The sequence below is a fragment of the Danio rerio genome, chromosome 3 (genome assembly GCF_052040795.2).
Source record: "Danio rerio strain M-AB ecotype USA chromosome 3, GRCz13ab, whole genome shotgun sequence".
In the NCBI taxonomy this organism is placed as follows: Eukaryota; Metazoa; Chordata; class Actinopteri; order Cypriniformes; family Danionidae; genus Danio; species Danio rerio.
Window position 1 is genome coordinate 13,780,001 of NC_141023.1, and position 15,000 is coordinate 13,795,000.

At 38.0% G+C, this 15,000-nt stretch overlaps 2 protein-coding genes across 6 annotated transcripts in view; one reads left to right on the forward strand and one right to left on the reverse strand.

Annotated features, from left to right (window-relative positions):
* LOC147845543 (uncharacterized) overlaps window positions 1-15,000 on the reverse strand; it is a 261,502-nt gene that overhangs the window by 196,640 nt on the left and 49,862 nt on the right. The window lies entirely within an intron of this gene.
* Window positions 6,094-15,000, forward strand: part of cnn1b (calponin 1, basic, smooth muscle, b) — a 27,468-nt gene continuing 18,561 nt past the window's right edge. For all 5 annotated transcript variants that reach the window (XR_015480504.1, XR_015480505.1, XR_015480506.1 and 2 more), the window contains exon 1: window positions 6,094-6,239. Coding sequence is in view for 1 of the 5 variants with exons in the window: in XM_087244094.1 (XP_087100220.1) it covers window positions 6,180-6,239 (60 nt within the window). In the remaining 4 variants the exon portion in view is untranslated. The remainder of the gene's footprint in view (window positions 6,240-15,000) is intronic.

Here is a 15,000-nt window from a genome sequence, read left to right on the forward strand (position 1 = left end):
TCTTCGCTGCTGTTTTGCTTTTCCTGAACACTTCCTGGATGTACAAGTGGCTCAAACTCACTCATTTTGAGGCAGGAACCGGCGGACGTGCAACAACTTTAACTATGAGGTAAACACAAAACAAAACTTTCCATCCTGAGCTCCTTCACAGGTCTCCACACTTGTAAACAATCGCTCCATTGGGCTAGCGCCGCTCGCGCGGCTCTCAGTCCCGCACAGACTTGACAGCGCTACCAAGCCGACCAATCACAGAGCTTGCGCTACGCGTCGATGCAATGTGTAGTTACATTTTTTGAGAGGTGCACGTCAGTGATGCCGATGGCCATGGCGAAGGGCTATGCGTCAGTGCCGTAGAATATGCCGGCATTTGACGCAGAAGTATAAATCAGCCTTTAGCCACCACTAGAACACCTAAGCAACCATCTTGGAAATGCCTCATGAACTTATTAGCAACTGCCAAGCAACTCTTGGCGTGACCACCAAAGCATTCAACTGTAATCCTACCGGTCCTACACCACCCAAGCCGCTCAGAGCTGGAATTGGTGACCTTCTGCATGGGAGTTGGTTGTTCTAAAGGGTATAGACCATGGCCTCTAGCGTCTGTTGCAGAGCACCTTTAGAGGTCAGAGGAGTGAGGTTTACCTGCACAGCATTACACTAGCTGGCCTCTGCTACACTCACCCCCTTAAACCTTACTCCCATCCGGTGTACGGCACCAATGTAACCCCATCAGTCATACTACACCTAACCCGTTCCGAGCTGGGATCGAAACGGTAACCTTCCCTCCGGCGGTCAGTTGGACTCTTCCAAGGAGGCTAAAGACCATGGCCTCTAGCATCTGCCGCTAGAGCACCTTTAGCACCCATAGTGTCTGTCGCTAGAGCACCTTTAGAGGTCAGAAGAGTGAGGTTTACCTGCACAGCACTACACTAGCTGGCCTCTGCTACACTCACCCCCCCTAAACCTTAAACCCATTCTGGTCACGGCACCACTGTAACCTTGTGGGTCCTACTGCACCCGACCCGTTACGAGCTGGAATCAAACCGATGACCTGCGCATGGGAGTTGGTTGCTCTACCAAGGAGCCTACAGACCATGGCCCCCAGCGTCTGTTGCTAGATCACCTTTTAGAGGTCAGAGGAGTCAAGTTTACCTGCACAGCACTTCACTAGCTGGCTTCTGCTACACTCACCCCCTTAAACCTTACTCCCATCCGGGTCACGGCACCAATATAACCTCGTCGGTCTTCCATATGGAAGTTGGTTGCTCAACTAAGGAGGCTAAAGACCATAGCTCCTAGTGTTTAGAGGTCAGAGGAGTAAGGTTTACCTGTACAGCACTTCACTAGCTGGCCTCTGCACTAGCAACGCTCTAACAAGTTTGAAACTTGTCTAGTTGTATTACTTATATTTGCTTATCTTTGTTAAAGATGTTTGACAGTTTGGTGTCTTGACTCACACCTCACACTGACATCCTCACTGGGTCATTTATTAGGGATGTACAGGGACACAATAAAAGGGATGTACAGGGACACAATAAAAAAAAACTATCTTTAACACAGAGCAGATCCCCAGAGCATCTCAGATGCATTCCTCTATAGTCAAATAACATCAGCTTTAGAAAGTAATAGATTGAGATCTATAAGGGATTCACGTGAAGATTTGTGATTGTATGTGAATAAATCAGCAGAATGTGAAGTATCTCATGAAGCTGTGAATGTTGGAGCCGTGCAGCGAGAACACCTCTTTGTCTTGACCCTCATAGCAGGCTGATCGTCTGCCTCAGTCATGACCAAATAAAGCGTCCGAATTCCTCCCCTGCTCTTTTTCAACCCCTAGAATGTTTACAAGAGCTTTGGATCAGCCTGCGCTCCGACTGACTCCCTCTCGCTCGCTCGGCTACTGTACGAGACCATCACAGAGCTCAAACGCACTTTAACTAAGCCCGATGATTGACAGAGACCGATGATGTCATCCAACCACACTCCTGACTGTCCCTTTGTGAACGCTTAAAAGGGCTCAGGGATGAAATGCCATTTTTGGAATAATACATCTGGTTATACTTTTCACTGATATTGAAAACAAATGTGTTTAATAGGATTCTGATACAACAGATCAAACACAATAAGATCGTAAAATTAAACGTACAGTGTGGGGTTTAGAAATTGAGCGAATGTGTTTAATAACACTATAATTTTCTATATTTCTAATATATCTTACACAGTCCTTAATTTGTACAATCCTTCGCTTGGACGCTCTCTCTCTCACACACACACACTCGTAGGTATTCACCACTCACAAGTTAACGCCGGATCCATTAAAATAAATACTGGAACGCAAAACACAGAAACAGGATCCGACAAGATTGTCTCATTTCAAAACGTTCAGTTCGACCTATGTCAAACTCAATTCCTGGAGGGCCGAAGCCCTGCACAGTTTAGCTCCAACCCTGCTCCAACACACTTACCTGTAGGTTTCAAACAAGCCTGAAGGACTCAATTAGTTTGATCGGGTGTGTTTAATTAGGGTTGGAACTAAACTGTGCAGAGCTGCGGCCCTTTTGGAACTGAGTTTGACACCTGTGGTCTACTTCATCCTTCGGAGCAGGGGTCACCAATCTCGGTCCTGGAGGGCCGGTGTCCTTGCAGGGTTTCGCTCCAACTTGCCTCAACACACCTGCCTGGATGTTTTAAGTATACCTACAAAGACCTTGATTAGCTTGTTCAGGTGTGTTTGATTAGGGTTGGAGCTAAAATCTGCAGGACACCGGCCCTCCAGGAACAAGTTTGGTGACCACTGCTTCGGAGGATGCAGCCTCTGAAATGAGACACAGCTATTAAATCATGCTAATCAGAATCGGTTTTATTGCCAAGTGTGCTTTACACACTCAAGGAATTTCTTTTGTATGATAATATTTTTTTGCTCATGAAACTAAATTAATTTGAATGCATCACAGAGTACATGAGCAAAAAATACATCTGAAGCTATTTTACACCTTTTTACTATCATTTTGACAACATTTATTTCACAAAAGTCTTAATTGGCAATATTTCTTAGTGTTTGGTCAGTTTAGCCTGTGGTCAGATAAGCCACCGATTACAGTGGTGGATAAAGAGCCAATTTTGTAAATGTTTAGGCGATAGTTTACACCCTGTATAACGGTCTCCAGCATCCTTTAGTTATTACGGAGCCGTTTTGACAGGAGCAGTGATGTTCATGACGCGTCCAAGCATTTATATCTCAAGATTAACTTTATTTTTCTTACAAATGCTACAAACAAACACGGTCAAAAAACTGTTTCCCCGCTACTCCTGTCAGCTGATCACCCATCACCTGTGAGCCCTTACGTAAGCAGGTGAGCTGACGTGACGTGTAGGTGGAGTTTATCTATGTCATTAAACCACTCGATCAGTGACACAGAATAATACTTTATAATATTATTAATCTTAATCAATCATGCAACAAATAAAATATAAATATATATAAATATCACAAATGGCTCCAACACCCTGTCTTTCACATTAGACCATCAATGTGCAAATACACACACACTTTCACAGTAGTTTGTGACATTTTAGTGAATTTATTAAGACATGCTCTAGAGCAGGGGAGTCAAACTCAATTCCTGAAGGGCTGAAGCCCTGCACAGTTTTGTTCCAACCCTGCTCCAACACACTTACCTGTAGGTTTCAAACAAGCCTGAAGGACTCAATTAGTTTGATCAGGTGTGTTTAATTAGGGATGGAACTAAACTGTGCAGAGCTGCGGCCCTTTTGGAACTGAGTTTGACACCTGTGCTCTAGAGCTAGGGCTGTGCTTCTGTTTGCTGGACTGAGCAATGGAGGTCCTGATTTAAGATAATCACATTAAATGACAAACTCTTTTAATGAATGAAGGATGATATCAAATTTTGGAAGTGCGTTTGATATCAAAACTAGACCGTTACTGAAATGCAATAGAACACAAATGTGTCTGGATTTAAAAAGAACACGTTCTATAACGTGTGGAATCGTCATCGGCTTTATTTAAATGATGACATCATGCTGTCTTTGTTTCATACCTATGTGGAATCTCATCTCTTCTGCTGAACATTGAACTCGGCTGGTCTTGGAGGTCTGTTTTCTGACTGGACGACTAAATCCCGGCCCCACATTCCTATGGCTTGTCATCTGTGTCAGAATAACACGGCGCAGGAAAAAATTTAAACCAGCTCATTACATTAAAGCATAAAAATATATATACGCCAGTGAGCTAAAAATGTTGTCTGTCTGTCTATCTATCAATCTATCCATCTATCTCATCTGTATGTCTGTTCTATCTATCTATCTATCTATCTATCTATCTATCTATCTATCTATCTATCTATCTATCTATCTATCTATCTATCTATCTATCTATCTATCTATCTATCTATCTATCTATCTATCTATCTATCTATCTATCTATCTATCTATCTATCTATCTATCTATCTACCAATCTGTGTTTTAAGAAAGTTACAGTATAATCCCGCTGTAACTCAGAACTGTTAAGTTGACTTAACTTTTAAAAATTATGTACATGGTTTCTTGATAATGAATAGTTTACTTTAGTAGTTCTCAATTGTTTTTCATCAAGTACCACCTCAGAAAAAAAGTTGTCTTTCCAAGTACCACCGTAATGATGAGGCAGATTAATTCCTATTACAGTTTTTCTCAGTGGCTTTGCTGCAGTTCTCACAACACTATTTATATTTGCACAACAGGTAAAACAATTAGTCGTTTGTGCACATCATAGTAGCAGTTTCTCATTTCTTCAAACAAATTGTTTGCTTTTGGTCATGCATCAATTGCTTTCATACAACTCTCTGCTGTTTATAGCATCATTTGCTTATCAGAATGATTAGCCCCTCTTTGAATAGTTCATCCCCCCCCCCATGATGTATAGCAGAGCAAAGGAATTTTCACAGTATGTCTGATAATATTATTTTCTTCTGGAGAAAGTCTTATTTGTTTTTATTTCGACTAGAATGAAAGCAGTTTTTAATTTTTTAAAAACATTTTGAGGTCAAAATTATTAGCCCCTTTAAGCTATATTTATAATAGGCTACAGAACAAACCATCATTATAATCCCTCTTAATAATAACTTGACTAATTACCCTAACCTGCCTAGTTGACCTAATGAACCTAATTAAGCATTTAAATGTCACTTTAAGCTGTACAGAAGTGTCTGGAATAATATCTAGTCAAATATTATTTACTGTCATCATGGCAAAGATAACATAAATCAGTTATTAAAGATGAGTTATTAAAAGTATTATGTTTAGAAATGTGTTGAAAAATCTACTCTCTCTTAAACTGAAATTGGGGGAAAAAAATAAACGGGGCTAATAATTCACGGGGGCTAATAATTCTGACTTCAATTTAAGTGTTCAGATGCAAAAACCTCTAAATGCCATGTGAAATTTCCATTGAAAAGAACATTTGTCTTAACCTCATATGTTTATGTAGAGATATTTCACTTTAAAGAACAGGATAAGAACTTATTCTTTGCTATAAAAGTAATATTATTGAACACACACACAGGAACCTGATAAAAATGCTCATTTTAGAGGAAAATTCCAGATGGCATTTAGAGGTTTTTGTATCTAAACTCTTCAATTGTGTCTCTTATTTGACCTTCTTTATAAAGAGGCCCTTAAATTTCATCATTGAATATTATCAACATGATACACTTTGATATAAGTACGGAAATTGCGTTTCGCTGGAAATAAATGTGTTAAATCATGATCATGTGCCATTCATAATTCGTTTTACTCTAAGGTTTGTTTGTTTTGGGTATTTTAGTTAATAGACATATTTGGTGCTGTGTTGCGTCAGCACTTTAAATACGAAGCAAAAATCAACCGAGAAACACCAAATTGGACGAATCAGAGGCATCCCTAACTCACTTCAAAGTGGAAAAAGTGACATGGGACGCGTTTAATGCCATGCCGGTGACATCATTTGTGCAGAGCTGCGTGACGTCGCGATTGGACGTCAGCCCCGGCCAATCGGCGCTCGCTCCGCGCACGCACAGATGGGAAGAGTTTAAAAAAGATTGTGGAAAAGAAGATGTGGCCCAAACCTTCCCCACATGATCGGACAGTCGGACCGGAGATTCCAGATCTAACATTATATCGCCGCCCTCTCGTCTGAATCACGATGTCAACGCAGTTCAAGAGCGGACCTGCTTTCGGACTGTCCGCGGAGGTCAAGAGTAAGGTAGGCATCACTTTGATTGACAGCTGTCAAATATGCGCAGGTAGCACGTGCGGCTAATAAAATCAGACAGATTACTGTATCATTTATTCAAGAAAACATTACTTATGTAAATGGAATAGGTTTATTATGAGTGCTTGCATCATTTCAGATATATCATAACAGGTTGTTTATGTATGATGAGATGGTTGTAGGGATCTTACTCGACAAATGAACTTCACCAAAGTCAAAACAAAAGTTTAAAGGGGTAGTTCACCCAAATATAAAAATGTCCTTAAATTCGCTCACACTAAAGTGCTTCTTCTCCTTTATGAATTTCTTCTGTTGAACACAAAACAAATATTCTGGGGAATGTTGAAAAAAGCCGTCATTGGCATCCATTGTGGGAGCAAACAATACTAAGCAAGTCGATGGTTGTTTTTCCAACATTCTCAGTTTAACAATCTCTGTTTTTAACAGAAAGAAAAAAACCTCAAACGGGTTTAGAACAAGTGGATTAAGAGTACATGTTGACAGAATCCACATTTAGGAATGAGGGAGATCTTAAAAATCCGTATTTTATTACAGTAGTTGTATCGCACAATTTTGTTTTCTTTATAACAGCATTTTGGCTGTCAGAAATAGTACAAAGTATGTTAAGTTGACGCTCATGAACAGACATATCCATAGCAGCACTCAGTGTAAAAAGTGCTGGGGTCCACAAAGTTGATTTGTGTTAAGACAACGTGAAGGAACTTTACAAATTTAGGTTGATTGAACATGAAACAATTGAGTTGTACCAAAAATAAACTCATGAGTTGGGTTGTTTCAGCTCATTTTAAATGAGTAATTCGAACAAACAGCAAGCGTAAATCTTTCGAGTGCTCCGAGCTCGAGTAATGTAGGCTACTTTCTGGTAAGTCGATGATTGACATTATAACACACAATCATTTTCACTCTTTTATAGGTTAACGCTGTGTAAAGTGTTACTTAAACATTCGTTGTTAGTTGTAAATGTTTAGTTAAGAGGTAACGAAAGTTAGGCTATAGTTCAGGCTGTGACAAACTGCAAATACTTTAATTAGACTTGTAAAATATTTTTAACAAATCATTGTAAAGTGGTTAAATCATAGTTTTTTTCACAATACTACAGTAATAAAGTGTAAAATTCAATGCATAGGCTCTATTTGTCTGAAGGCAGCTTGAAATATTATCTAGGATTATATTAAATATTGGAACATTATGAAATGTCTTACAGGTAAAAATTTGTTATTTACCCTGTAATAAGTGTAATAGTAAAAAAAAAAAACGTTACAACTATTTGTTTCTGATTTTAGCCCATAATAATTCATTTTGGGGGCATCACAGTCGCGCAGTGGGTAGCATGATCGCCTCACAGCAAGAAGGTTGCTGGTTCGAAGCACTGGCTAGGTCAATTGGCATTTCTGTTAGGAGTTTGCATGTTCTCCCCGTGTTGGCGTGGGTTTCCGGGTGCTCCGGTTTCCCCCACAATCCAAAGACATGCGCTATAGATGAATTGAATAAGCTAAATGGGCCGTAGTGTATGTGTGAATGCAAGAGTGTATGGTTGTTTCCCAGTGTTGGGTTGCAGCTAGAAGGGTATCTGCTGTGTAGAACATATGCTGGGTAAGTTGGCGATTAATTCCGCTGTGGCAACCCCTGATTAATAAAGGGACTAAGCCGAAAAGAAAATGAATAAATGAATAATTTATTTTGTGACTCTATATTGATTGATATTCATTTGGTTTGATTCACTTATTTTATTCTTTGATTTTGACCTAAAACACATTAGCACATTGTTCTGATGTAAAAGTTACATCTGTATAAGCCTCCTTACATGATCAAAATTTATACTGTAACATTGGCTTCTGAAGTGAAGCTTGAAGGTGCGTTACACAAGAGTTGGCATAAATGCAATTAAATAGCAAATACAACTGTTTATTTGTTGCTAAGAGGTGTAAGTGTGGGCAAAATGTAGTCTGGCTTTTATGTAGCATTGCATTATTACAATTATTTTTTTTTAGCTCTCACAAAGCACTCTTAACTCTGCTATGTAAATATGTTTTAAAGGGCCAGTTCACACAAAACTGAAAATTCTGTCATCATTTTGTCACTATTAACTTTTCCAAGTCTGTTTGAGTTTCTATTTTGTTGTTGTTATTGTTGTTGGTGTTGTTAAACCCAAAATAATTCATTTTGAGAATTTATTTATAAATCTATAACCATTGACTTTCATAGTACTTGTTTTTTTCTGCTATAAATGTCAATGGTTACCGGTTTCTAACATTCTTCAAAATATCTAATTTTGTATTCAACAGAAAAAAGAAACACTTGAAGGTTAGGAACCACTTTAGAGAGAGTAAATAGTGAGTAATTGTTCATTTTTGAGTTAACAAACACATCTATGTTGAGCTGCTTTGAAACAATCTACATTGAGCGAATCGAATAAAGATGAATTGAATGGTTTGCAGCACTCTAATATGACAGTGTACACATAATTCCTGCACACATCACTGTTCAAACCTCTTCCAGTTGTTGATCTTGCATGATAGGGTCCCTTTGAGCTCGGAGAATCTGATGTTCCCCATTCAGACACACAGGATCTGTACGTGCATGACTGAGCTGCTGAGCGAAAACATGAACACAGTGTGCTTCCAGACACCAGAGTCACACACAGTGCAGCAGCCGTTTTAATTGTTTTCAAAAGATCTCTCTTATACACACCGGGGCATCTGTGACACGCTGAAGCATGCTAAACTGTGATAAATTATTGATATTTCTTATTTTTAGCTTCACATAAGCTGGCAATCACTCTAAAACCACCTAGCAACAAACCTAGCAGATGCGACACCTTAGCAACCACCCATAAACTCATAGCAACCACAGAAAACATCACAGAAGCCATTTGCAACACCACAGAATACTGTATAGAAACCATTTAGGAGCTACTCTGAGCAACCTAGCAACGACAAAACACCACGACAACCACTTAGCAACAGACCCACACCCCTTTGAAAACCCTAGCAACAATTTAGGAGTCACTCTGGCCACCCTAGCAACAATAGCTCTAAGCAACCTAGTAACAACATAACACCATGGCAACCACTTAGCAACAGTCTCACAACCCATCAGAAAACCTTATCAACAGTTAATGACCAACTCTGAGCAACCTAGCAACAACATAACACCCTGGCAACCACAGAGCAAAAGTCTCACAACCCCTCAGAAAACCTTAGCAACAGCTTACGAGCCACTCTGAGCAACCTAGTAACAACACAAGACCATGGCAACCACTTAGCAACAGTCTCACAACCCCTCAGAAAACCTTATCAACAGTTAAGGATCAACTCTGAGCAACCTAGCAACAACATAACACCATGGCAACCACATAGCAACAGTCTCACAAACCCTCTGAAAAACTTAGCAACAGCTTACGAGCCACTCTAAGCAACCTAGTAACAACATAACTTCATGACAACCACATAGCAACAGTCTCACAACCCCTCAGAAAACCTTATCAACAGTTAAGGACCAACTCTGAGCAACCTAGCAACAACATAACACCATGGCAACCACAGAGCAACAGTCTCACAACCCCTCAAAAAACCTTAGCAACAGCTTATGAGCCACTCTGAGCAAACTAGTATCCCTTTAACCCAAGGATGCTTCTGTACACTGTAAAAAGAATCCTTAATTTTACAGTTTATTTCCGGCAGCTGGGGTGCCGGGAAAAAAACAACGGACAAAAAAATAACGGACATTAAATAACAGAAATTAACTTAAATTTCAATTTCTGGCAAGTTTATTTAATTCAAACTTTTGCTGTAAATTTCTGTTATTTAACCGGCCATTATTTTACTGTAAATAACAGAAATTTACTGTAAAATAACAGAGGTTGAATTAAAGAAACTTACCAGAAATGTAAGTAAATTTCTGTTATTTAATGTTTGTTATTTTACTTTATTTTTCCGGTGCCACCGCTCCCGGAAGTAAACCGTAAAATGACAGATTTTTTTTTACAATGTACGCCATAAAGACCAGGCTGCTGTCTAAATGCATTCATGCCACCTCTGAGCAGCATTAGCAGTCAGTGTGTAAAGCAGGGGTCACCAAACTTGTTCCTGGAGGGCCGGTGTCCTGCAGATTTTAGCTCCAACCCTAATCAAACACACCTGGACAAGCTAATCAAGGTCCCACTAGGTATACTTGAAACATCCAGGCAGGTGTGTTGAGGCAAGTTGGAGCTAAATCCTGCAGTGACACCGGCCCTCCAGGACCGAGATTGATGACCCCTGGTGTAAAGGCACTTCAGGCATCTTTCTGAGGCACCTTTGTGGTGTAAATGTGGCATACACACAAAAGTCATTAGTTAATGCTGCTCTATGCTGGCTCAAAAGTGATACGCCTTTTCTTTTCCACTCCAGGATATAGTATAAAAGTTGCATCTGAGGTGTAAATGCACCTCCGAGCATCATTAAACTGCTCGTGTAAAGACCTAAATGGCACTCACAAGGGCACCTTTGCTGGGTGAGTTTGGAATTAGTCCAAAACCACATGCAATTTCATTCTTATGAAGGGGATAGTTCAACCAAAACTGATATTTAAGAAAAAAGAAGAAGATATTTTGAAGAGTGTTGATAACCATTGACTTCCATATTTGTTTTTCCTTCTATGGAAGTCAAGGGTTACAGGTGTACAATATTTCTCAACATATCTTCTTTTGTGCTCAACAGAGGGGGGAAAACTGAGATTTCTGGTGAGTAAATGATGACAGAATTTTCACTTATGGGTGAACTGTCCCTTTAAATGATTAGCTAGTTTTGCATGTGGCCTTGATCATATCATCTAGAACTAAATTACATCAGAAGGGAGAGTTCACCCATAACTGACTTTTTGAAAAAGAAGATATTTTGAAGAATGTTGGAAACCATTAACTTCCATAGTATTTTGTTGTTGTTTTTCTACTGTGGTAGTTAAGGGTTACAGGTTTTCAACATTTGTCGAAAAATCTTCTTCTGTTCATCAGAGGGGGGGAGAAATATTTTTGGTGAGTAAATGATGACAGAATTTTCACGTTTAGGTAAACTGTCCCTTTAAATGATTGGCTACTGTAGTTTTGCTTGTGGATTGATTATACCATCTAGAACTAAATTACATGAGAAGGGATAGCTCACTTCATTTCTTTCTTTTCGTTCATTTTCTTTTCGGCTTAGTCCCTTTATTATTAATCCGGGGTCGCCACAGCGGAATGAACCACAAACTTATCCAGCACGTTTTGATGCAGTGGATGTCCTTCCAGCTGCAACCCATCTCTGGGAAACATCCACACACACTCATTCACACACATACACTTCGGACAATTTAGCTCACCCAATTCACCTGTACCACATGCCTTTTACTGTGGGGGGAACCGGAGCAAAATCCACGTGAACGCAGGGAGAATATGCAAACTCCACACAGAAACGCCAACTGACCCAGCTGAGGCTCAGGATAGCTCACTTAAAGCTAATATTTTGAAAAAGATGATATTGTGAGGAATGAGGGAAACTGCTAACCCATGACTTCCATAGTATTTGTTTTTCATACTATAGAAGTCAAAGGTTACAGGTTAACATTTTTCAAAATATCTTCTGATTTTTGGGTGGTTAGAAACTGACAGAGTTTTCACTTTTGGGTGAACTGTCCCTTTAAATGATTAGCTAGTTTTGCTTGTGGCCTTGATGGTATCATCTAGAACTGTGGTTCTCAAACTGTGGTACACGTACCACTTGTGGTACGTGGGCTTCCTTCTAGTGGTACGCGGATGAATCAAATATGTCATATGTACATGCTACATATATTTAAATAAATGATCAAAAATGATTTATATATGAATATGATGACATAAAGCCTATATTTATGAGGTCCAGACAACATTTCCAGGTGCTGATAAACCAGAAGTTTTTTTTTTTTTACTTTTTAAGAACAGTAACATACAATTTTTAACTTTTAAAAGCACATTTTAGTTTAAATGTTCTTAATATTAGGAACTAATATGCCTCGTTTCTGAACTGTAGAGTTTTAGCTGCTTTACTGGACCTTATATGCTACTGTATTTCAATGCTGCTCATTATGGTGGTACTTGCAAAGACAACTTTTTTCTGAGGTGGTGCTTGATGAGAAACGTTTGAGAACCACTGATCTAGAACTAGTTTAAATCAGAAGGGAAAGTTCAGCCAAAACTGATATTTTGTAAAAGAGGATATTTTGAAGAATGTTGGAAACCGGTAACCATTAACTTCTATAGTATTTGTTTTCTATACTATGGAAGTCAATGTTTACAGGTTTACAACATTTTTCAGAAGATCTTCTTTTGTGTTCAACAGAGGAAAAAAAATGATTTTGGAGTGAGTAAAAATGGACAGAATTTTCACTTTTGGGTGAATTGTTCCTTTAAATGATTAGCTAGTTTTGCTTGTGGCCGGTAACACTTTATAATAACTACACTCTATAAATCATTTATTAAGCATTAGCAAATCGTGAATTCATTATCTGTTAAGCATTAACTCTACATTAATAAACGTTAGTAAGCGGTTTATAACTGCAGCTACAAATGCTCTATTCTTGACTTATAAGCACCTATATAATGTGCTTAATAATTGTATTTTCAAACTTAGTTAATGCTTTATATTTCATTACTAAATTAAGTATTGCATTATTAACAAACCAGTTGTATTTAAGACTAATTGGTTTTTTTAGGATCATTCAGAATGAGTTAGTAAATGATTTATAAACTATTTAAATCAACATTTATATGTCCTATTATTCAGGCATGTATTAATGGTTACTATGTATATTAATAAATGCTTTATTAACTGAACCTCATCCAGTTTTTTGACATAATCTAAAGTGAGGACTATTTATGCTTTATAATTCCCTTATAAATGACTATTTAAGGGCTCAGAATCAAATGAACAATAATCTTTGCAATCTTTTCTAAAAAATAAAATTACTGTAAAGTTGGAACACTGAATAACAGGAGTGTCAAAATACTACACAAAAACTGTATAAAACAACAACAACAATATAATCATTTAACAATATAATAAGATGCAATGTTTAAACCTTACAGTGAATTTATTTTAGATAAAATTTTAAAGATTTATTTTTCATTTGATGTACAGTTTCATTTGTGTATCTTTAATTGAATAGGAATGAATAATGTCATTTTTCCTGTTTAGAATATAACTGAGCCTTTATTTGTCATTTATAAGGGATTTAAAAAGCATAAATAGTCCTCACTTTAGATTAGGTCACAAAACCGGATGAGGTTGAGTTAATAAAGCATTTATTAATATACATAGTAACCATTAATATATGCCAGAATAATTAGACATAAATGTTGATTTCTATAGTTTATTAATCATTTACTAACTCATTCTGAATGATCCTAAAACCCCTCAATTACTCTTAAATACAACTGGTTTGTAAATAATGCAATACTTAATTTAGTAATTAAAAATAAATCATTAACTAAGTATGAAAGTACAATTATTAAGCACATTTTAAATATGTTTGTAAGTCAAGAATAGAGCATTTGTAGCTGCAGTTATAAACTGCTTACTAACGTTTATTAATGTAGAGTTAATGCTTAACAGATAATGAATTCACGATTTGCTAATGCTTAATAAATGATTTATAGTGTGTAGTTATTATAAAGTGTTACCGAAGATATTTTAAAGAATGTTGGAAACGGGTAACCGTTGACTTCTATAGTATTTGTTTTTCATACTAGGAAATTAAAGGCTACAGATTTATAACATTCTTCAAAATATCTTCTTTTATGTTCCACAGAGAAAAACAGAAACTCAGATTTTGTGGGTGTGTAAATGATGACAGAATTTTCACTTTTGGTTGAACTGTCCTTTTTAATGATTACTTGGTTGATCCCTTGATCATATCGTTCTATACTACAGTACATCAGAAGCATCTTGACCTCCCACAATTAATCCTGTTTGCAGCCCACTTTCAAAAATACCTGAGACTTTATCATTCTGGCTCTGGCTGTCATGGATATCTCTCTTGAAATCTGTGTGTAATCCAGAAGTCGAGCTGTAGAGTCTTAGGTACCGCAGACGCAGTATGGATGTTGCGTATCATTGCTGTTATGTCAGAAGTGTCTTCCTGAGCTCTAGGTATGTGGCGTTGAGTCCCCATATAAGGAAGAGTTGTGTTCACTCTCAGTATCGCTGGAGAGGAGCATGTTGTAAACAGTTTAGAATAAGGAGGAGCGTTGCTGGACATCCTGATGCTTAAAATCATCTCTGTGCTAATCGCTGCTCGCTTCAGACAGAGCCAATGATGCTACACTGTAAACAAAATCTGGCTTCCACACAATGGGACAAAATTAATAAAGTTAACATTAGTTTTTACCAATTGAAGTCGATTGAACGTAAAACAGTTAAGTCGTCCCAAAAAAACTCAATTAGTAGTTTGAAGTCTTTTGAAGCAGCAGCAAGCATAATTTTTTTTTTGGAGTGTGGGTTTAGGGCCTGCCCTTTTATAAGGGTCAACAAAGAGGAAATGTTTAATACAGCTTAATGTTTTGTCTGAGCAAACCTGTGATTCCATGATCTTCCACTCACTAAAATGTCAGAGTAAAACTAGTTTATATAGATTTTAAAGACTCTTCTATGAGAATCAGCACCTTCAAGTCCGAGGCCATGGTGCTCCCCTGGTAAAAGGGTGGTTTGCAATCTCACGGTTGGAGGAAAGTCCTTTCCCC